The following is a 24,913-nucleotide window of genomic DNA, read 5'->3' on the forward strand; positions in this document are numbered from 1 at the left end:
TCTTGAAAAGATTTTAAAAGGGAAAAATGATATCCTTAAAGATTTTGTGGAAGAGCCTAATGGTGTGGTACTACCCAATGATTGCTTGCTCACGAGAAGATAAAGATTGAGAAGAGGAAGCAATTGTTCCCTCTTGAGACACACCAAGACACAAGGGAAAAAAAGAGTGATGAAAAGGCAACAAAGAAGTCTGACATGGTCCAAATGGCTACCTAGAGGTTGATTTACAAGTTGATTTTTTTTGCAAGTGGTGTTGGAAATGTTCTTAAGAAAATGCTACATTCTTTTAAACTCAAAGATGCTTTCTCAATCATGTGGTGCTTTTCAATGTTTTCAGATATTTTGTGTGTTTGAAAGAAAGGGGTCATTTGGCTGTCATGCCTGTAAGAGCAAAGAAATGGTTAGCTCTAAACAATGAGGCATTGTGTATGTACCCCCAAAGAATGCATAAGTTGTCCATGTGGAGCGAGAGATGTGCCCTTGGTGGATTGACCTTGAGAAAGGTCATCTTTTGGAGCAGGAGAAAGATCTCCACCAGCATTTCAAGCTTGGGCATCCTCTCATGTGGAGAAGGTTGTTAATGAGGAGGTGGATAAAAAGAGATCTACACAAAGGAGAGGTAAGTCGGGTTCTTTATTAATGTAGGCATCTGCTAACTATTGGTCATTGTCTTGAGTTGCTCGTTGCTTTATTTTGCATGTGTAAGACAAAGACAAAGTTATGGAAGAGCGGCCAAGGGTGGACTTATTGGATGCAAAGATAGACATGAATATTGAGGATGCTCATGATGATGGTAACTCTTTTCCAACCTCTCTAAAATTGAGCTTTGGATATTCTTTGTTATGTTGACACTGCATATGTCAGGTTATGAGTTTGGCTTTCTAACTATTCTTTCAACAATGGCATGAATAAGGAAAGTTGTTTGACAATAAATCTTTCTTTGGATTGTTTTCAAGATGAGGGCCTTCACTGCAAAAAAACAACCTCAATCATTTCTAAAAGAATGATAACATATGTCTACTAGCCACATGTGCCAGTTTCGGATGTGTCATGTGGGGATAGTCCAAAGTGTTTGGCCGTTGTCGGGATTATATTGCTATTGGCAAGTGTTTTATAAATGGCACAAAGAATGCATCTTACACCATAGTTCATGAGCACATGCAAAAATCCACACCCAAGGAGGGTAGACAATATGCAAGGAAAGGGAGATTAGTTTCTTGGGCAGTTGATTTGATATTTTTGCCGACTCTAGGCCCCTCTGGGATACAATGTTTGAGGACCATGTGCGGTATGGAGTAGGTTTGGCTACATCGACACTTGGTGATTCTGGCTGGTTGTTGATTATGGCATCGATGGGAGGTAATATTCCATGTGTCGGAAGCTTGCAAGCATTTACTTGTCTTGTGATTTGGTTGATAAAAGTTATGTTATGTTTTATAGGAGAAACAATGGGTTGGGTTGAGAGCTATTATTGTGTATCGGATTTGGAGATTTGGCGTCGTGTTATTGTCATGCATCACTCACCCTATGGATCCTATGAGACTAGTGGTTTTCGGACAGAGGTATTGTGTTTAGTGGTGGTTCCAGGGTAATTTGTTCGATATATATGATTTTTCTTACCTCATTTGGTTATTGTCATCCTATTGCAGTGTACCTTTTCTATGCTCTTTGCAGTTCGCAGACGAGGTATGATTCTTGTGATGTACTACTTGGAGAGTGCACCTCTTTTCGAGGCGCTTCGTATGCATCCTATGGATTCGCTTACATACCATTATTTGCCAGATGTGTCTCGTGCTAGGGATATCGAGGATATGGAGATCCATGGTGTTTTGGAGCGCAGTGTTACTTTCATTGCAAGGTATTTGGAGTTATTCTGTCGTCCTAGTGGTGATTGCCTTGAGTTGACAGCTCCTTTACTTAAGGCATTTTTGAGGTCTAGTCGTTTATGCACTTCAATGGACTTTGACAAGGGTCTTGTGTCGTCATATGTACAACCATTGCTTCTAGCTAGGAGGCAAGGTGGTCAAGGAGAGGCTAGCATTTCACATGATTGGGATGATGATATCGATGAGCATGTGGAACAGAATCCATATGATTAGAGAGCATCTAGACCTTATTCAGTGCTACATTGATTACTATTTATTTAGCTTTGTTTTTTGATACGCTTGAAACTATTGTCACTCTATTTTGTTATGGATTTTATTATTTTGGTTGCCTTCAAGCATATGTTTAAAGACAGGAACATTCAAGTTTAATCTACAATACACCAATATACTTAAACATGTGAATTTACAAAAACTAAACAATTTTTATTCTTTATTTTCTATCCAAAGTGTTCTACCAGAGTATATTGAAGCAATGGCAAGAACCATGGCTGGAGACGCACGTTTTGAGAAGGACCATGCAGATCGAAGTCGCACTCGTCATGTTTTTATAGACGATGAGTGTGACTCAACTTGATTTGTTTTCGTGTATGTAGTATACAATGCAACACATGTTTTTTTGTGTTTGCTTGCAAGCCATTATTGGCAATTTTGTTTCAGTCGATCTTGACTAATGTAGATATTGTTGGGTATTGTTTATAGAATGGCATTGGTGCCATTCTCCCCATGATGTATGCAATCAAAAAATTGTAGTTGGTGTGGTGTTTCAATTTTGTATCGTTATTGATGCGATCTTCTAATGTGTTGCTTGTGTCTTGTGCATTGTTTTCTGTTGTGAAAGTTCATCGAGTAACTTGTAATTTTTTGGGGTTTGTTGCCAAGTTTCGCTCTAATTTTCAAATAGCTCGAAAAAGGTTGCTCGTCGGTGTTGGGTAAGACTCTCCAGAAGATTAGAGAGAAGAGAGACAGATAGCTGAGTATTCCGTATATTCTTGAGTACAAAAAGGTGTACAAGTCATGGCTAGCCCACGACTACCCCATCAAAAGGTGGAAACACCTATTCTACATCTAATCTAGTGACCCCACTCCCTAGGGTAGTGAGTGAGTCTAACAATGAGCAAGTGTGTCCTTTTATAGGGCTAGAATTCCTTCATGGATTAGCAAACCTACTGTTGACCAAGTCTTGGACAAAAATGCTACAGCCGACAGAGACATGCTCCATCAAAAGCTGGCCGACAGCCTCCCGTGTCCTCCACAAAGTCTTCTTGCCCAAACCAAGAGCACAAGCTCCAAATCTGGTCCTTAATCTTGTTCCTTATATTGTTGCCCTTCAAGGATTAGACCTGGGAATTAGCGTGCACATGTCTTGCACATAACACCAATGGCCATCTTCTCCCTCTATGGAAAGTCTTCTTCTCTCTCTCTCTCTCTCTTGGAAAGTAGGTGCCTTTTTCATGAGCAGGAAAAGAAAGACAATTTTCAGCATAACCAATCCATACACATACTTTTTGGCATGGTTTCTTGATCCTCCAACTGTTGGATCAACCGATAAATGAGTGTAACACTGCTGCCCAAACCTTGGAAGTCCTTTTCAGCTGCTCTCTCTTGGATATGTAATTGCTCTCTCTCGGATATGTACCTGCTGAAAATGCTTTTGAGCATTTCTATCAATTTGACCAAAAGCTTAGTTCTTCTTTCAAATTCAGTAAATTCAATGGTAAGAGCTTCTTCAAGTTCTCTTAGTCTATTCTAAATCTGTGCGCTTGACCATTTGCTTGTTGTGTATGGATGCCAATGGAGCATAGCTACTTCTGGCAAGACACTAGGGATCAAGGAGTGAGGTTCTCCACGTCTCTGGAGAGGCAGGCCGGTATGTCATCCACGAACTCTAAATTGAGGAGCTCCTCTTGAGATTGGATAGGAAGCCTGAGGGCCTATAGTCCGGTCTCCTGGGAAGCTAAAAAACTGCTCATCGCCTCCACCACAAAGAGGAAGAGGAAGGGTGCAAGGGGACATCCCTGGCGTAATGAATGAGAAAGTGGAAACGTGTCACCCCAAGCACCCTGGATAAGGACCTGACTGTAAGAGGTCGGGTAGAGGGCGAAGACCCCTCAAATCCAGGTGGCAGGGAAGCCATCCTGCACAGTACCCTTGTGAAAGCCCCAATCCACCGAAAAGCGCAGCCTGTAGGTCACAAATTTGGCACGGGGCAGAAGTCCTCACTCAAGAACCTCAGTACACATTCACACTTAATACGATAAGAACTCATGTGTCACCCTATGTCACCAACATTCCATGCTTTCAGGCTCCAGTCATTGGGTTGTAACACTCGTCTCTGTCTCTCTCTCAGCTGGCCACAATATGACCAGAACTTATAAAGAAGTCTACATGCCAATATAGTAATGTGGGTGTCAAACAATTCTGACTTAAGTGTTAGAAACAACTAGAACTGTGGCAGAGAATCCAGAATCCTCGCACTATCTGAAATAACCTTTGTTGGTGCAGAAAAGTAGATGCTTATAGAAGCCAAGAAGAATTCAGTTAGACACAACCAAAAACCAGTTAAATTCAATGATAATGAAGCCGCAAACCCCATTCACAGCATCCACTCCAACTTTGTTCAAACTTGCTTGTGCTTGTCTTGCTCCAGCAGCAAGCTGCATTTAGCCCATTCTAGGAAATTTCATAATGTGGCTTATATACCTACCATATTTCTACTGGAAAAACAGCACAGCAGTGCTATGCTTCCATATAACTGAGCTGACTGCATCCGCATTAAAAAGCATCAAGTGATGATAGAATCAGAAACTTTGTTTGCCATTGTGTTGAGAACTCTCCTCATAGAGCTTTTCCTTCTTCCTTTCATTGACTGCACATCAGATCCTCAAGTAAACCATTACGTAATCAAGCCTTCTAAAACAGTTAACATCACAAGCTATGTTGGCAAACCAACCCAGATCTTGAATGCGTTAACCTGCTGCCGTCGTTCTTGTGACATGTCAACCCTTCGTTGTGAGCGATGCTTACTTGTATATAAGTCTTTATGTAGGTGCCAATACATGTTCTTGTATTTTTGTTTATCCACCCAGAACTTCTGTTCTTCCATCTTAGCAATCACATCTAATGCATTTTTGAAATAGCCATATTTAACAAAAATTGTGAGAAACCCGTTAAGTAATTCCTCGTTGAGTCTCAAAGGTGTGCCGCCAGGCTTTGGAGCAAGCTTCTCCTTGATCTCAGCCCACAGCAAGAGTATCTCATTGGTCTTGTTGCCCATAAGAATATACCCACTTAGCAGGAAAACGTACGTGTTGGCATCGAGATCAAATCCTGCCTGCTTCATCCTTTTTACAACAGCCTTTGCATCAAACAGTAGCTTCAGTTTACAAAAGCTTTGGACAGTTCTATTCCACTGCTGTAACTCCATCTTTAGAGGAGGGTCACGTGATGCTGCATCTAGGAGCTTGAACATCAGATAGGGCTTTGCATGCTTCTCAAAAATTGCCAAAAGCTTGTCCAAAATTGGCTCCAATGGGACAACACCAAGGCGTTTCATGTCCCGGAAAACACTCTGTGCACAGTCATAATCTTGTAGAAGGTTATACGCATCAATTACAGAGTTATAACACCCAATATCCAGCAGGTGCCCGACTCTTCTTGCATCTTGCAGCACAGCCTCAGCCTTTAGGGGCTGAGGTAGCTTACAGTAAGCTTTCACTAGCATACCATATGACATGCTATCAGCTGGTGTATTTTGGGTGGCCAGCTCCTGCAGCATACCATTAATCTCATCTCTTAGTCCAAGCTTGAGCACACCGTCAATGGCAAAACTGCAGGGTATGTACTCAGAGTCTTCTGTGTGGTAAAGCTTTCCAAGAAACTTTGCTGCATCAGAAGCTCTGTTTTTCTGCAAAAAGGCCTTCAACAGGAGGGTATATGTCTCCCCACATGGGGGCTCCAAAGCTCCCCTCCACAATCTGATTGATTCATGTATCTCATGATGGGCTTTATTCTTGGATGACCCACTTTCTCCTTCATTAGTATCTATGCCCCCTTTCACTTTACCACTCCAGCAAAGCACCACTTGTGCAGCTGCATCTACCTCCCCTATGTTCACATAAGCTGTCAGCAAACTGTTGAGCGTCGTGCGATCCAGAACCTCCTGTGCTTGCTTCATGCGAAGCAGAACTTTCTTCATATGTTCAATGCCACCACCCTTTTCATGAGCCTTCATCAATGAGCAGAAACATGCACTATCCGGCGTGACTGAAAAGTGACCCATCTGCTTCATTATTTCCTCAGCTTTTCCAGACTCTCCAAGAGCTGCACATGCCCTCAAAGCGATGATAAAAGCCTCTTTATCAGGTCTGACTGATAGAGTTTTCGTCTGGTTCTCAGAAGATGCAAGGCTACAATACCGACAAATCTCAAGAAAAACCTTAACTACATAGAAGGCCCCACGGGGGTTTTCCACCCATAATTCCAGGATGGCCTTCCATAAAGATAAGGGAGGGTAATGGTGTTTCTGCAGCATTAATCTTAAGCAGCTTGCAGAGCGATCAAACATCTTTGCCTTGGCATAGGCGAAAGAAAGGGAACCGAGGAGGTCTCCGTCTACAAAATCAAGTTTATCCTCTTTGTTAAGGCGAGACATGATCTTGTGGGCACGGAGGAGGCATAATGCATCTCCGACAGCAAAGAGGGCAAGCAATTCTCTGATCAAATGTTTCTCTGGGAAATCTACACCTGCCCTCTTAAGCTTTTGCAGAGCTCGCCAAGCTTGATCTGCATTCTTTTGTTCTAGAAACTTCTCGAATCTCAGGGTCAGCACTTTTGGGTCGATTGTGAACAAGGGTTGCTGATCATCGGCGTCGTCTACTCCAACTGACGATAAAAAACGTGCGACAGAGGGGGCAAGGTTTACCAGATTAGGGTACGGAAGCGCAGTCGACGGAAACGGAGACGGAAGTGGAAACGGTCGGCGACCGCCGCTGCAGTGACGCCGTTGAGGGCTGGCTAGCGCAGACGTGCACGCTCTCCATCTCCGAAGCATCCTTGCATTTGCTTCCTCACTTCAGCTTTGGTCCTTCCAGGTAACTTTGCCACGGCCAAAGTGATGATTGCCTTCTGTTAACAGTACCCATTCCATGCATGTGCCTCATTTCTCCCCTGCTTTGTTTGCATTGCAGAGAGGAATGTGACTCAAGACCCCTTTATATAGCCAATGCTTACTCATTACTTGCTAGCATTCAACATCTTACATAACAAGCTCCATCTATCTTCCTCCATTATAAAAGAGGACCGTCCCGAAGACACTTGGTAGCCGTTGGATACATGCCTCCATCATAGCTTCAGTGGTACACCCTCTAGGAGTTTGTTTTCCCAACACATCCCCTTTTCTAGACCATATCCTGATAGTAGGCCTTGTCCCTACAAGGTTCGGTCACAAATGTGTAATCCACCTGCTTCTCTTTCAGATACCACCTCCTGGTTTTGGGACCAAACTTAACTAGCTTAGGCTTCACATCCAAACAAACCTGCATCATTTCAAACAAAAGTTAGGTTTCCCTAGTATGCCTCAGGGACCCTAAGCAAATACAATAATCAATTGATGCCATTTTGCAGTCTCTGTATACCATCACACCCACTCCATCAATATCTAGCTTGATCACACATACCACAGACCTGCACATGTACACACACTTATGCATCACTTCTCTCACATCCAATTCAACAACTAAAACATTCTGGAATACAATATAGTTCCTAGAAATCCAGATTTGCCACCACAGACAATAGGCTCTGATAATATTGAATAGAACATCTACAGCCTCCCCATTAGAGGACCATTTACCCAAGGTCCAGTCCCCCCACTAAGTCTGAATCCCCAAACCAAGCTCAACCCACTTAGCTATTTTTCCCCATGCTCCTCTGATAGCTGGGCAGTTCCAAAAAGCATGTTTACCATCTTTCAAAGCAGACCTACATCTGGGGGGCAACACCCACTGGTGAAATTTTTATGCACTAGCTTCACTATAATAGGTAAAGCCCACATGTATACTCTCCAAAGAAACACCTGAACTTTAACAAGAATATGACATTCCCAGAGTTCCTTCCATTTCTTTTTCCAATAGCCAAGACTCCAACTAACCTTCCAAATCTTGTTGCAATATTCCACATTTATTTCCCTTTTTCTTAGTTCTGCATACAATACCCTAGTTGTGCCTTTTACCAATTTAACCCCATTAACCCAAGCCCAGACTTTAATCCAACAAGACTCATCAAAGACAGTAGAAAACCATCCCACTTGGACATGCATCAGCACCACCAGCCTCATTAAATCTCTATCCCTTGTAGACAAATCAAATTCCAGTTACAATTGATCAAGCTCTTTCCACCCCACAACTATCCCATCCCAGCAATCAACCAACCTCTTTAACCCTCTATTGTTCAGTTTCCTTGCATAGTAAGTGTCCAGAAGGCCCAATGGTGGATTGAATTTATGAGACCGCCATAAGCCCAAACTGAGCATTGAGTTCCCTGAGACCCTACATCCCCCATCCCAATACATCAATCTCAAAGCTTCCTTCCAACTGTTACACAACCTCTTGCAAAAAGGAGAGCCTATCACTTTCAAAGGGGCATAAGAGAACAATTTTTCCTCCCATCCCAATCCTTGCCAACTCCCTTTTGATTGAACCAAGGAGGCCTCCACTAATTCACTTACCATCATTGTCCATACTTATTCTTGATATAAGCATTTGGAAAGAAGCAGGGCAATCCTTGCTGAAGTTTGAGTAGGTAAATGCACGATACCAATCCCCCCTTCACTCTTTCGTACAAACAACTTATCCTAGGAGGCCAGCCAACAAGCTGGAGCTTTCCTAGTACCTTTACCATTCCTCCACAAAAAATCTCTTATAGGACCTAGTATTCTCTTCCAGTGGCCTTTTCCAAACTCTAGCATAGGGCATAAAAACATTACATAGGCATTCAACACAATGTTGCAAACATCAATTCTGTCATGAAAAGGAATTCTAACCCCTTCCCATTTCTTTTAATTTTCCAATAAACCTATCTAGGGCCCAGCCACCACCAGTTGTTTATTTGTGACGTCAACCCCAAATGAGACTCTCAGGTGTCTAACAATCTGCTCTTTTTTAACAACCTCACACCCCCATCTTAGTCATTGTCTTTGAAGAGGCTTATAATTGAATATTACACCTTGATTCATAAGCTTCTGCAAAGTCCCATATGATGATTAAAGCCTGTCTCATATTATCATTGTCAGCCTTCAGGAAAAGTAATGAATCATCAGCAAAGAATTGAATGACTAGCTGCTCACTATTTCTCAGCCTTTATCGAGTCACTCTCCCTTTTAAGTAGGCATCTTCCAAGGCAACTATCAAAGGATGAGAAGCAATGGCTTGAATGACTAGCTGCTCACTATTTCTCAGCCTTTATCGAGTCACTCTCCCTTTTAAGTAGGCATCTTCCAAGGCAACTATCAAAGGATGAGAAGCAATGGCAAACAAAAGGGGGGCAAGAGGACATCCTTGTCTCACATACATATCAATAGAAAATCCTCCAATCATTCTACCATTCAACAAGACATTAGATTGACTTCCTCAAGTAAGAGCATAAATGCAAGTAGCCACTTTGGATCCAAACCCAAGTTTTTCCATTACTCTAGCCACAAAGGACCAATGTACTCTATCATAGGCGTTTTCCAATTCAAGCTGTAGCATGACACATTTCTAATGGGTTTTTAGAGCAATGTCTCTCCCTAGCATGGCTACAAAGATATTATCATAAATGGACCTACCTTTGATGAACCCATGCTACCTTCTAGAGATCACCTCTTGCAATACAAGAGTAATCCTGATGGCAATAACCTTGGTGTGAATTTTATGGATAACATTTAACAGGGTGATTTGTCTCCAATGCCCAAATCTACTACAAGCAATTTGTTTAGGTATTAGCTTTACAAACCCTTCCTTGAAGTCCTTATCCAAAGTGCCAAAGTTGAAGGCCTTGTTGCAGACCTCCCAGAGTCCTTCAAGGAAGGCCAGAAGGCAATAAAAAACTCCACAGCCAAACCATCCCAGCCTAGGGCTTTCTTCCTACCCAACTTCAAGAGTGCCACCCATCATTCTTCAATGTCCACATCTCTCTCCAACCATCTGGCTTTAACAGAATCCACACTATGCTTGACCAGCCCAAGAAGCTTATTCTCAGCCTAAAACCTTTTGTGAGAACAGTCTTCTTTAAGACTAAGCGCAGAGCCAAGAAATTCTACCCATTTCTTTGCAATTTTCCCAATGCCCTTCATCTGTTGCCCTCTCTCATCTAAAATCTTACCCATAACTTCTCCATTGTTTTCCCCCCAATAAGTTTAAATAGAAATCTCTGAGGTTTTCTTCTATTGTTAAAGGTTTTCCATTTTATCCAACTCTCTTCCTTTCTAACACACTCATCATCTTCTTGTTTCACGGCAGACTGGCACCTAAAATATTGATTGACTTCATCCTCAGTGAGTCTATCTACATGTCTCTTCTTTTGAAGACATTCCAATTGTTTGGTCCAGCTCTTCCTTTCCTGCCTTCTCTCTTTAGCTCTCAACTTCTTCACAACCCTAATGATCCCTTGCATCTCATTAGCAAAGATTCTCCATGATCCTATAGTCATTCCTCTTGTTTTTAATCTATCAATAGCTTGTTTAGTCAACAAAGAGGTTATCTTTAAGCAAAAGGTTATTAACCCTCAGTTTCCTAGTTAGAAACTGATTTAATTCAGACTCCTCGTAGTTAGCTGAATGCCATCTCCACTTCAGAGGTATGTGATCAGAGGTGACTGAGCTGGAGTCAACTGAGACCCTTAGAGTGTGTGGAACCTATGAAGCCTAATGGGCTAAAGAAGAGTCTATAAATCTTGGAAGAAGAACTTATATATTGTAGACTAAAATATGTATGCCCAGGAGTATCTCTCGAGTACCAGCCATCCACCAACCCCATTTTCCCTCTCATCAGCTCATCCCAATTACCTTTCTCATGACCCATCAAAATGGTGCTTTCCCCACTCTTATCTACATGCCTCTCAACCATATTAAAGTCTCCCAGAATGATGCAATGATCCTGAATATTCATATTTTTAATCCACTCTCACATTTCACTCCTAATTTTATGATTATGAGCTCCATATATATATTAACTAACCAAACTTTCTCCCCATTAATCAAAATTTCCACTACCAAAATGCTCCCATTGGGATGGTTAGCTATAATAGTAGGATTCAGATCACTCCTAATAACATACAACATCAATCCACTATATCCAGACTTCACCCCCCCAGACATTACCATCCAGTCCTTAAATCTATCCCTCGTCGAGACTTTAGCCCTAAAAATATTATGCTCCTGAAGAAGCATTCTTCTTCTTATCTTTAATACCTTTAGCATTCCATGTACAGCCCAAAATATCCCTAAACTGAATCATGTCAAAGTAGTTTTAGGTACCATTTCAACTTCCCCCCTTCCCTTTATGCATCTCCCTCTCTGTGTATCCCCTTCCAAGCTTCATCCACTTGCCAATTGAATCTCTGAATAGAAGAAGTACTACTGTCTCATAGTTCTTCTTGTCTCATCCTTGGTTTGCTTGAAATTGAGTTTCCCTTTTGCCTTAATCCACTCCCCTCCCGATTTCCCCTTCTCTCCCTCAAGGACTTTCTCTTTCCCTCTTCCCTCTTTGACTTGAAATAGGTTCAACTTGCTTAACAATATTTTCTCCCCCCATCTCCCCTATTTCTTTATCCTCACCTTCAAGTTTCACATGCAGCAATCCTGCGCAGTTATTAGCAATATGTCCAAATCCCCCGCACTTGAAGTATGCCCCAAGGAAGGGGCCAAACTTAAGACCTAAATCCGATTTTCCTAGCTCACCTAAATCAACCTCTATGAATTTAGGGGTTTCAATCTTAGTATTCCATGAAATACAGACACTATGAAGTAAATTGAATTGAATTTTAATTTTGAGTCATGTGGCATGTGTTATGAAACAATCACCCACTCTAAGCCAATACTTGCACACACACACACACACACACACAATATGGACAAACATCATCATAGTTGGATCTCGCAAGCGTTTCATCTAGAGCAAACCTCAAGCTCGATTAGACCAACAAGCGCCCTTGCCATTCACTGATGAGTGCCTAAAACTGAGATTCGTTCATACAAATTTGAAGATAAATAATGTCTCCAAAACAGGCAAAGTCAGTACCAACCAATAAAAAAACTAAAAAGAAGAAGAAGAGTGAAAGAGGTGAATCATTATTGACTATACACGACGAGTTTGATGAAGGGACTCAGCAAGGAAATATCAATTGTTTTAAATGGCATAAGAATTACAAATATGAATGATTGTATTTCCATATTTCTCTTACATTTGGGAATAACAAATAAGATAACGACCTAAACCTTTCCATTGATTCAAAAATATGGCTTTTCAGTACAAAACTATGATCTACATATTTTAAAGAAACATTACTATCGAAATACACCAAGCACTCACAAAGATCATCCCTCTTACTTTCCATATGTTTTCCATGTCATAAGGTACATAAAATATTACAAGAAATCATGGTGAGTGTGGGCTATCAAGGTGAATCCAAAATTAGTATCATAAGAGGTAGAGTTTGTAATAAAATCATGTTAATACAAAATGGATTAGTTTGGCTTGTGTCCTAATGCTTTCAATTTCATCTTTTTCCATAAATAATAATATATAATGGTGAAAAAACTTGATCTATTTCCACTCCAAATTTCTTTTTTTTTATAAAGAGAGTGGGCACCTCTCTTTTTTTCATGTTACATTTTTATTGTTTTTTTTTGGCAATAATTCTTTAAGCACTAGTATCCATGCAAAAAGTTAACTATCTTAATTTATGGGACAAGCTTACAAAGAAGATATGGCCAAATAGATTATATACATTTTGTTGCAACTCAAACAACTTAGATGACTGAGTTTTGTAAGGGTTGTGGAGACATTTAGGTCCACTATGAAGTTGTTCTCAAATTTTTAAAAACCCACCACTAGCAAAAAAAACCACAAATAGTTAAAGATGAAAGTTAAAAAGTAATGTGTAGTTCCATTGTAAGAGGGGTTCAAGTGGTGCATAACAAATCATATAATAACAAATCACCTTTTACCATGGATGGTATCTATACCTGCCCAAGTAGCAATGACTATCTCAAATACCAAAACCCCCAAAACTATTAGGCCACCTCTGTGGGATTTTTTAAAACCATGAGAATATCTTAAATTCTTATTTTACTTTCTAGGTAGTACACATTCTTATTTTACTTTCTAGGTAGTACACATTCTTACTTGACCATAACAAAAGGTAGTACACATTCTTATTTTACTTTCGAGGTAGTACACATTCTTATTTTACTTTCTAGGGATAATTAAAAATAGTAATTCTTAAATTTTTACATTAAAACTCAATAATATATTGGATTTATAAATTTATTATACGTAAATGGATATTCCATAGATAAATTCTATAAACAACAAGAGTAAAGCAAGGTTAGCATTCATCATAAGTATAAATGAATAACTATTTTTAATCAAAATTCATTTATATGATAGATTTAATGATATTTAACCATTCCCTAGACTTGGACTGGGTGGTTGCAAGATCAGGGTGCCCAGTTTTGTCCACTCAGGCACCCTGTAAATAGTAAAAAAAATAGGCATTTTTCTACATTTAGTGGCTAATCTCTCCTAGCTAATGAAGGAATTTCCTTTCAAGTTAAATTGTTTGGAACATCACATGCAAAGTTGGGAATATAGTTGCATAATCCGATTAAGTCCAAACTCCTCATTTCCTTAGGTATAAAGTCAATGTGTACACCTTGTCCCAAATTTCGACTGATTCCATAAAATGCTAATATCTTTTACATATAAACTCATATGAGATTCCCACTTTGGATCTTAGATCTTCACATAATATAGAGCTTAACTTGAGTTTTTGAGAAAATTTTAAGCTATTTGTCTATTTTCTTTAAATATTTGAAGGTCTTTAAAGTGTTATAATATATGCCACTTTTTGTACCCACAATAACTACCACTTAAAATGCTCAATCTTGTAGATCAAAAGAGTGGTAGATAATGAGACATTAATAGAATGTGGTGGTTAGTCAAAATTGCAAATCCAATGGTTAGATTTTTCATAATCTCTTTTCCAAAATTCTTCAAGTTATCAGAAGGCCTGTAAATATTAATAATCTAATTAGTAAAATTACACTTTTGATGTAAATCATCTAAAATCTATAGGGACTAGTGTACTTGTATTGGTGCATCTATGAAAAAAAAATTTAGATCACTCTAAGTATGGAAAGATCATTTATTAGTCATTTCATAAAAAAATTTATTAATTTTGATTAATTAGACTAATTTATATTAATTTAAGTTATCTTTGGTTAATTTGAGTGCATGTTTTTTTTCTATTAGTTTCTTGATCTTATTTGATGTACCTTGCCCCCCCCCCCCCAAATTTGCTCTCCAACCATTGTCCCAGTTTAGCATAAACTGGACAAAACTGGACACCTTGATCTTGCACAACAACCCGACTTTGTATGGGTTGCATAAGAGCTTTCAGCTAAATTTTTCAAGAAAAATGTTCTCAAAGGCAATTGGGAGAGACAATGGAGCTAAGAAACATGCTTTGTGGGCTAAACTGCACATTTCAAAGGCTATGGAGGAGGAGAGCTTAGGCCAATGTGGGTCTATCTACAAAATGGGAATTAAGCGGCCAATAAGCTATCTATATATTTGTAACAAAGTTTTGCAAACAGACTTCCAGTAACCTCATATTATTCTACAAGGTTAGATTTTCCTCCAAATTATAATTAACCTCATGGATAGATAAATAACTTCTTAATATCAAAGATGTTGCATAAATTTTCTATCTAGGGAAGGGCTTATTTAATGTCTTAATTTTGGAATTTCAATGGGTACTTGCTTTAATGGACAAAACCCCTTTGTTCTTATAATGGAAATTTATTCATGTTTTTCCATGGGTTCCATTTTTTATGTCAATAAGAGCCCTATCTAAATTCCTTGACCTTCCTCCTTGGCTATAGCCTGTAATTAGTGTGATGAGTTGGCTACACAACTTGGTAGACCAATATATTCCCTCTGACCTATAACTTAGTAGAGCTACTAGTAAGGTGTGTCCATCCTATACCTCCTTAGCTATGGCCTGTAAATTGGCGATGATCTTGCTAGATAACTTAGTAGACCACTGTATGTTCCCTCTGACCCAGAACTTAGTAGAGCTTCTAGTAAGGTTTGTCATCCTAGAACACTTTTAAAGAAACCCCCAGATTTATGCTAGTCAATTTGTGTGCTACTAACTCCATAGAACTTTTTTTTAAAAATGGGGCTTTTTTGGGGCTTTCTTTTGTGTGGGATATTTTGGACACTTTGTAAGAAAATGCTTAGGCCTTAAAAAGCATATAGACAGTGAGGGAGGCTCCCAGAGCTTTAATGTGGTAAGAAGACGAGAACCTTCTAAGGAGAATTTGAACATTGACCATTTGGCTAAGAAGACTTCTCTATCTAGTGACCCTATCAAGGAAAAATGGAAAGGATAAAGGGAAAGCTCCCCTTATTAATCTAGGGCTGAAAACATTGAGGATGAGCCATGCCACATTGAGCACATTGAGACATGCCATGTTGAGCACACGGTGTGAAACCAAAGGATAGCCAAAAGTGTCCATGAATAAGTTGGGAGACAACTTTGAAAGCAACATGAATGCCATTTTTTTCTACAAAGGAATTCTCTTCACGATTTTGGATAGTGGTTGTGGTGTTAACATAATCACCTAAGATAGTTGGGATGCTTGGGGAAGCCCACCACTTGTTGTAGGCACAAGCCTCGTGGGCTTGCTGATTGCAATCATCCTATAAAATATGAAGATTAAGACCTTCGGACTAAGTTTCCACCACTCATTCACAGTGATGAATCTTTTAGAGAGAAGAGGATCACACAATGCCATGATCCTTAAAATGCCTTACATAAGAGACATAAGGTTGGTTCTTCACAATTGAGAAACCTATCACATTCACAGATGCAAAGGCAACCAATCCTTGAAAATAGACTTAAAAATAGGGAATATTCATCCCATGGGGGTTGAGGCATTATTGCCAATGAGTTTGACATAATTGTCCAAAACACTTTAATCAACAAATGTAAATTCACTTATTGATCACAACTGTCCAAACCACTTTAATCAGCAAATGTAAATGCACTTGTTGATCATAACTATCCAAAACACTTTCATCAACAAATGAAAATGCACTTATTGATCAACTTTCCAAACCACTTTAATCAACAAGTGTAAATGCACTTGTTGATCACAAACCACTTTAATCAGCAAATGTAAATGCACTTGTTGATCATAACTATCCAAAACACTTTCATCAACAAATGAAAATGCACTTATTGATCAACTTTCCAAACCACTTTAATCAACAAGTGTAAAATTTGCAACAAGTTTTTGGATACTGAAGATAAGAACTAGGATTATAAGCCTCTTCCAGAGAGCCTGGTGACTCTAAGGATTGGATTCATGTCTTAGTAGCCATGGATAATCTTCCACAAAATCTTGGAACAAGGTTTCAAGATAGGATGGGAAGAAAATAAATTCCTTGTTCATGCTTAGTGTGCCATCCCTTTTGGGAGCGAAAATAATTACTTTGAACCCAGGGTACCTAGTGATTCATTTAGCAAGGAATCCTCTACAGGGAAGGATCAACTTCTACATCGCCCACAGTCACTTAACTAAGAAGGAGAAAACCACATAAAAAGCCTAAGAAGTATCTTCTCCCCACGGAGATGAAATACACCATCCCTCTCCATGGATGTGAAAAACCATCCAAACAGAGAGCCTAACACATGAATCCCAAAGTACACACAAATGGTCAAAGAAGAGCTAGATAATCTCATCGATGTGGGATTTATGTATGATATTGAACACACCAAGTGGCACTGTAGTTATTGTTCCCAAGAATTAAAGTGTGCATTAACCTTAAAAGGTTAATACCACCATAGTGTTTTGTGATCACTACCCCCTATCATACACACAACAGTCACTTCTTAAAGCTTCTAAGATGGTTTCTTAGGTTACAACTAAGTGATCAAAAAATGATTACGATTTTACAAAGGACTTACAAAAGCACAAAGATCCCCCTGTTGGTTGACTCTAGAATGGAATGAAGCATTTGCTTAAGCAGGATAGGTGGTACAAACTCAACTATTAGCATCTTTGGAAAGTTTGCATAATAAAATGGGTTCCTTCTCTTTGGGAAGAGTTGGTTTGAAAGACAGACTGCTCATTTTCTCTATGAGAAAGGCATCTTCAATACAACTCGCCATACATTTGGTTTTTTTAATTTGACCTCTAGTCTTGATCATTAAGCTTTTTCAAGGTAGGCAATTTTTCGAGTTGTTAGCTTTGAGGTCAATGTAAGAGCTTTTTGTTTCTTTATTTCCTTGGATGATTCCTTGACCTAGGACATATTATTAAAACCTATCATTACATCAATGCGAGCAAATTGAAACATTATTATGGACCCTTGACACAGGACATGTTATGAAATAGATGGATACATCGATACAGGTTGTCCAGAAGGCCCAATGGTGGATTGAATTTATGAGACCACCATAAGCCCAAACTGAGCATTGAGTTCCCTGAGACCCTACATCCCCCATCCCAATACATCAATCTCAAAGCTTCCTTCCAACTGTTACACAACCTCTTGCAAAGGAGAGCCTATAACTTTTAAAGGGGCATAAGAGAACAATTTTTCCTTCCATCCCAATCCTTGCCAACTCCCTTTTGAGTGAACCAAGGAGGCCTCCACTAATTCACTTACCATCATTGTCCGTACTTATTCTTGATATAAGCGTTTGGAAAGAAGCAGGGCAATCCTTGCTGAAGTTTGAGTAGGTAAATGCACGATACCAATCCCCCCTTCACTCTTTCGTACAAACAACTTATCCCAGGAGGCCAGCCAACAAGCTGGAGCTTTCCTAGTACCTTTACCATTCCTCCACAAAAAATCTCTTATAGGACCCAGTATTCTCTTCTAGTGGCCTTTTCCAAACTCTAGCATAGGGCATAAAAACATTACATAGGCATTCAACACAATGTTACAAACATCAATTCTGTCATGAAAAGGAATTCTAACCCCTTCCCATTTCTTTTAACTTTCCAATAAACCTATCTAGGGCCCAGCCACCACCAGTTGTTTATTTGTGACGTCAACCCCAAATGAGACTCTCAGGTGTCTAACAATCTGCTCTTTTTTAACAACCTCACACCCCCATCTTAGTCATTGTCTTTGGAGAGGCTTATAATTGAATATTACACCTTGATTCATAAGCTTCTGCAAAGTCCCATATGATGATTAAAGCCTGTCTCATATTATCATTGTCAGCCTTCAGGAAAAGTAATGAATCATCAGCAAAGCATTGAATGACTAGCTGCTCACTATTTCTCAGCCTTTATCGAGTCACTCTCCCTTTTAAGTAGGCATCTTCCAAGGCAACTATCAAAGGATGAGAAGCAATGGCAAACAAAAGGGAGGCAAGAGGACATCCTTGTCTCACATACATATCAATAGAAAATCCTCCAATCATTCTACCATTCAACAAGACATTAGATTGACTTCCTCAAGTAAGAGCATAAATGCAAGTAGCCACTTTGGATCCAAACCCAAGTTTTTCCATTACTCTAGCCACAAAGGACCAATGTACTCTATCATAGGCGTTTTCCAATTCAAGCTGTAGCATGACACATTTCTAATGGGTTTTTAGAGCAATGTCTCTCCCTAGCATGGCTACAAAGATATTATCATAAATGGACCTACCTTTGATGAACCCATGCTACCTTCTAGAGATCACCTCTTGCAATACAAGAGTAATCCTGATGGCAATAACCTTGGTGTGAATTTTATGGATAACATTTAACAGGGTGATTTGTCTCCAATGCCCAAATCTACTACAAGCAATTTGTTTAGGTATTAGCTTTACAAACCCTTCCTTGAAGTCCTTATCCAAAGTGCCAAAGTTGAAGGCCTTGTTGCAGACCTCCCAGAGTCCTTCAAGGAAGGCCAGAAGGCAATAAAAAACTCCACAGCCAAACCATCCCAGCCTAGGGCTTTCTTCCTACCCAACTTCAAGAGTGCCACCCATCATTCTTCAATGTCCACATCTCTCTCCAACCATCTGGCTTTAACAGAATCCACACTATGCTTGACCAGCCCAAGAAGCTTATTCTCAGCCTAAAACCTTTTGTGAGAACAGTCTTCTTTAAGACTAAGCGCAGAGCCAAGAAATTCTACCCATTTCTTTGCAATTTTCCCAATGCCCTTCATCTGTTGCCCTCTCTCATCTAAAATCTTACCCATAACTTCTCCATTGTTTTCCCCCCAATAAGTTTAAATAGAAATCTCTGAGGTTTTCTTCTATTGTTAAAGGTTTTCCATTTTATCCAACTCTCTTCCTTTCTAACACACTCATCATCTTCTTGTTTCACGGCAGACTGGCACCTAAAATATTGATTGACTTCATCCTCAGTGAGTCTATCTACATGTCTCTTATTTTGAAGACATTCCAATTGTTTGGTCCAGCTCTTCCTTTCCTGCCTTCTCTCTTTAGCTCTCAACTTCTTCACAACCCTAATGATCCCTTGCATCTCATTAGCAAAGATTCTCCATGATCCTATAGTCATTCCTCTTGTTTTTAATCTATCAATAGCTTGTTCAGTCAACAAAGAGGTTATCTTTAAGCAAAAGGTTATTAACCCTCAGTTTCCTAGTTGGAAATTGATTTAATTCAGACTCCTCGTAGTTAGCTGAATGCCATCTCCACTTCAGAGGTATGTGATCAGAGGTGACTGAGCTGGAGTCAACTGAGACCCTTAGAGTGTGTGGAACCTATGAAGCCTAATGGACTGAAGAAGAGTCTATCAATCTTGGAAGAAGAACTTATATATTGTAGACTAAAATATGTATGCCCAGGAGTATCTCTCGAGTACCAGCCATCCACCAACCCCATTTTCCCTCTCATCAGCTCATCCCAATTACCTTTCTCATGACCCATCAAAATGGTGCTTTCCCCACTCTTATCTACATGCCTCTCAACCATATTAAAGTCTCCCAGAATGATGCAATGATCCTGAATATTCATATTTTTAATCCACTCTCACATTTCACTCCTAATTTTATGATTATGAGCTCCATATATATATTAACTAACCAAACTTTCTCCCCATTAATCAAAATTTCCACTACCAAAATGCTCCCATTGGGATGGTTAGCTATAATAGTAGGATTCAGATCACTCCTAATAACATACAACATCAATCCACTATATCCAGACTTCACCCCCCCAGACATTACCATCCAGTCCTTAAATCTATCCCTCGTCGAGACTTTAGCCCTAAAAATATTATGCTCCTGAAGAAGCATTCTTCTTCTTATCTTTAATACCTTTAGCATTCCATGTACAGCCCAAAATATCCCTAAATTGAATCATGTCAAAGTAGTTTTAGGTACCATTTCAACTTCCCCCCCTTCCCTTTATGAATCTCCCTCTCTATGTATCCCCTTCCAAGCTTCATCCACTTGCCAATTGAATCTCTGAATAGAAGAAGTACTACTATCTCACAGTTCTTCTTGTCTCATCCTTGGTTTGCTTGAAATTGAGTTTCCCTTTATGCATCTCCCTCTCTATGTATCCCCTTCCTAGCTTCATCCACTTGCCAATTGAATCTCTGAATAGAAGAAGTACTACTATCTCACAGTTCTTCTTGTCTCATCCTTGGTTTGCTTGAAATTGAGTTTCCCTTTTGCCTTAATCCACTCCCCTCTCGATTTCCCCTTCTCTCCCTCAAGGACTTTCTCTTTCCCTCTTCCCTCTTTGACTTGAAATAGGTTCAACTTGCTTAACAATATTTTCTCCCCCCATCTCCCCTATTTCTTTATCCTCACCTTCAAGTTTCACATGCAGCAATCCTGCGCAGTTATTAGCAATATGTCCAAATCCCCCGCACTTGAAGTATGGCCCAAGGAAGGGGCCAAACTTAAGACCTAATTCCAATTTTCCTAGCTCACCTAAATCAACCTCTATGAATTTAGGGGTTTCAATCTTAGTATTCCACGAAATACAGACACTATTGGTATGTCTACCCCCACATCATCTCACAGGGTAGATGTAACACAGGACCCAACGCACTAGCATTATCCCGTGATGCAAGTCTAAGCCAAGGCAGGAGTCTAGAAATTTCAACCCACATTAGGCTCCTATTCACATCAAACAGGGGATTGAAAGGAAACACATGCATCAGCCTATGGCCCATGAAAAGCAGAGATTTCGTAAATATTTCTAAGACAGATTGCCCTTTAATGAACAAAATGTTGAAGAAGCCCTTTCCTAGAGATAGAACATATTAGACACTACTCTATCATGCAAAACCTTCTCTTGTAGCCACTTACCTACCTCTATCTCAGCAAGAGGTTTACCTGGATAGAAAATGATCACACTACACACAGAAAACAACCCAATCTTATTCTTGATCAACTTAGGGTTCACCCTCGTGCATACCTTCCTTCCTTGAATCTGAGCAGGCGCATTGAGCCTCGCATTAATCCAATCGGGAACATTTTTCTTCTTCTCTCTCTCACCACCTTCTTTGTCACTAGGTTACTTCATCTCCTCTATTTCTTCAAGCTGCCAATCCCCCTAGCCCCCGCCGCCATGCTCCCCAACCTCTTCCAGCCACCACAAATTAGCCATCTCAAGAGCGTGCATGCATGCATAAGCGATCGAACGTCCCTTCGACGTACAGGGACATGCGTCCCCACGCTTGTAAAGTTAAATCACCCACTCTCCCACTTTGCTCACCCACTCTTCCACTTTGCTCTCCCAAGAATGTGACTACTTCTCTATGAATTGAGGTATAACTTTAAGAACTATGAGGTGTAGATGTTAATTTTAATGGGTGAAACAAATCTCACACATTTATGAGGAAACAAATCCATAAAGGTACCGTAATTGATCATATTATGAAGTAAATTGAATTGAATTTTAATTTTGAGTCATGTGGCATGTGTTATGAAACAATCACCCACTCTAAGCCAATACTTGCGCGCGCGCGCGCACACACACACACACAATATGGACAAACATCATCATAGTTGGATCTTGCAAGCGTTTCATCTAGAGAAAACCTCAAGCTCGATTAGACCAACAAGTGCCCTTGCCATTCACTGATGAGTGCCTAAAACTGAGATTCGTTCTTCATACAAATTTGAAGATAAATAATGTCTCCAAAACAGGAAAAGTCAGTACCAACCAATAAAAAAACTAAAAAGAAGAAGAAGAGTGAAAGAGGTGAATCAATATTGACTATACACGACGAGTTTGATGAAGGGACTCAGCAAGGAAATATCAATTGTTTTAAATGGCATAAGAATTACAAATATGAATGATTGTATTTCCATATTTCTCTTACATTTGGGAATAACATAAATAACATATCGACCTGAACCTTTCCATTGATTCAAAAATATAGCTTTTCAGTACAAAACTATGATCTACATATTTTAAAGAAACATTACTATCTAAATACACCAAGCACTTACAAAGATCATCCCTCTTACTTTCCATAGATTTTTCCATGTCATAAGGTACATAAAATATTCCAAGAAATCATGGTGAGTGTGGGCTATCAAGGTGAATCCAAAATTAGTATCATAAGAGGTAGAGTTTGTAATAAAATCATGTTAATACAAAATGGATTAGTTTGGCTTGTGTCCTAATGCTTTCAATTTCATCTTTTTCCATAAATAATAATATATATAGGTGAAAAAACTTGATCTATTTCCACTCCAAATTTCTTTTTTTTTTAAAAGAGAGTGGGCACCTCTCTTTTTTTCATGTTAAATTTTTATTGTTTTTTTTTTGGCAATAATTCTTTAAGCACTAGTATCCATGCAAAAAGTTAACTATCTTAATTTATGGGACAAGCTTACAAAGAAGATATGGCCAAATAGATTATATACATTTTGTTGCAACTCAAACAACTTAGATGACTGAGTTTTGTAAGGGTTGTGGAGACACTTAGGTCCACTATGAAGTTGTTCTCAAATTTTTAAAAACCCACCACTAGCAAAAAAAACCACAAATAGTTAAAGATGAAAGTTAAAAAGTAATGTGTAGTTCCATTGTAAGAGGGGTTCAAGTGGTGCATAACAAATCATATAATAACAAATCACCTTTTTACCATGGATGGTATCTATACCTGCCCAAGTAGCAATGACTACCTCAAATACCAAAACCCCCAAAACTATTAGGCCACCTGTGGGATTTTTTTAAACCATGAGAATATCTTAAATTCTTATTTTACTTTCTAGGTAGTACACATTCTTATTTTACTTTCTAGGTAGTACACATTCTTATTTTACTTTCTAGGTAGTACACATTCTTACTTGACCATAACAAAAGGTAGTACACATTCTTATTTTACTTTCGAGGTAGTACACATTCTTATTTTACTTTCTAGGGATAATTAAAAATAGTAATTCTTAAATTTTTGCATTAAAACTCAATAATATATTGGATTTACAAATTTATTATACATAAATGGATATTCCATAGATAAATTCTATAAACAACAAGAGTAAAGCAAGGTTAGCATTCATCATAAGTATAAATGAATAACTATTTTTAATCAAAATTCATTTATATGATAGATTTAATGATATTTAACCATTCCCTAGACTTGGGTGGTTGCAAGATCAGGGTGCCCAGTTTTGTCCACTCAGGCACCCTGTAAATAGTTAAAAAAAATAGGCATTTTTCTACATTTAGTGGCTAATCTCTCCTAGCTAATGAAGGAATTTCCTTTCAAGTTAAATTGTTTGGAACATCACATGCAAAGTTGGGAATATAGTTGCATAATCCGATTAAGTCCAAACTCCTCATTTCCTTAGGTATAAAGTCAATGTGTACACCCTGTCCCAAATTTCGACTGATGATCCTCTTCTCTCTAAAATATTCATCACTGTGAATGAGTGGTGGAAACTTAGTCTGAAGGTCTTAATCTTCATATTTTATAGAACTCAAATTTAGGAATTTTGGAAAATATGCACAATTTTGGGATAATTCTTTGTTAGATCCAATACAATGTTTACTATGCGATATGCAAGATTTATTATTGGATGTTCTCAATAAGCATTCTTTGTTGTTAGATCCAATACAATGTTTACTGTACGATATGCAAGATTTATTATTGGATGTTCTCAACAAGCATTTGAATAATGCGATATGATTTATATACTATTGTACATTTGTAACAAGTGTATATGATGTTGGTGGTGGGATGTAAATTTGCCTGCACACCAGGAATTAAGCTTGTTTATATCACATAGCCTCCAGTTGACCATCAAACACAGAAACTTTAACAAAGAAAGGATATTCAATGTAACTTTAAGTTGTAAGAAAGTCTAGGTGATAGAATTAAAAAGATCACCATCTGTATTGAATCAAAATTCTTGAACAATGGGTGAACCATAAATCTAAAAGCTTAAGAAAGCCTTACAATCTGAATAATGATCGAACTATGAGTTTGGTAGCTTCATACAACATTGCTAAAAGATTACGAAGCTAGTTGCCCATATGCTAACAAATTATTCTTGCTCAACTGCACTGACATGTTGATTCAATTGATTCTGTTTGGCCTTCAGTATTATAGCCTTTGGAATCTTGATTTTCTCTGGAAGTCGTCCACCCTTGGGCTTCCATGCCCAAATGATGCAGCTAGTATCTTCCCAGCGCTGAGGATCATTTATGTTCTCTCGCCAATACTTGTTCCAGCAATCCTTATAAACCTCCACATCGCTTGCATTCTTCTTCTTTGAAATTGGTGCCCAATATTGTATCTGAACTTGTAGGTAGTT

General features: G+C 39.0%; 1 protein-coding gene across 1 annotated transcript; it reads right to left on the reverse strand.

Annotated features, from left to right (window-relative positions):
• Nucleotides 1-4,290: 4,290 nt before the first annotated feature.
• On the reverse strand, nt 4,291-7,089 carry LOC147619141 (pentatricopeptide repeat-containing protein At3g09650, chloroplastic-like). The gene has a single exon (XM_086774324.1). It carries the CDS (start codon nt 6,934-6,936, stop codon nt 4,819-4,821), a length of 2,118 nt encoding a protein of 705 aa, XP_086630450.1. The 5' UTR covers nt 6,937-7,089; the 3' UTR covers nt 4,291-4,818.
• Nucleotides 7,090-24,913: the final 17,824 nt, after the last annotated feature.

The sequence above is a fragment of the Cibotium barometz genome, chromosome 34 (genome assembly GCF_041138505.1).
Source record: "Cibotium barometz isolate CiBa-2024 chromosome 34, ASM4113850v1, whole genome shotgun sequence".
NCBI lineage: Eukaryota > Viridiplantae > Streptophyta > Polypodiopsida > Cyatheales > Cibotiaceae > Cibotium > Cibotium barometz.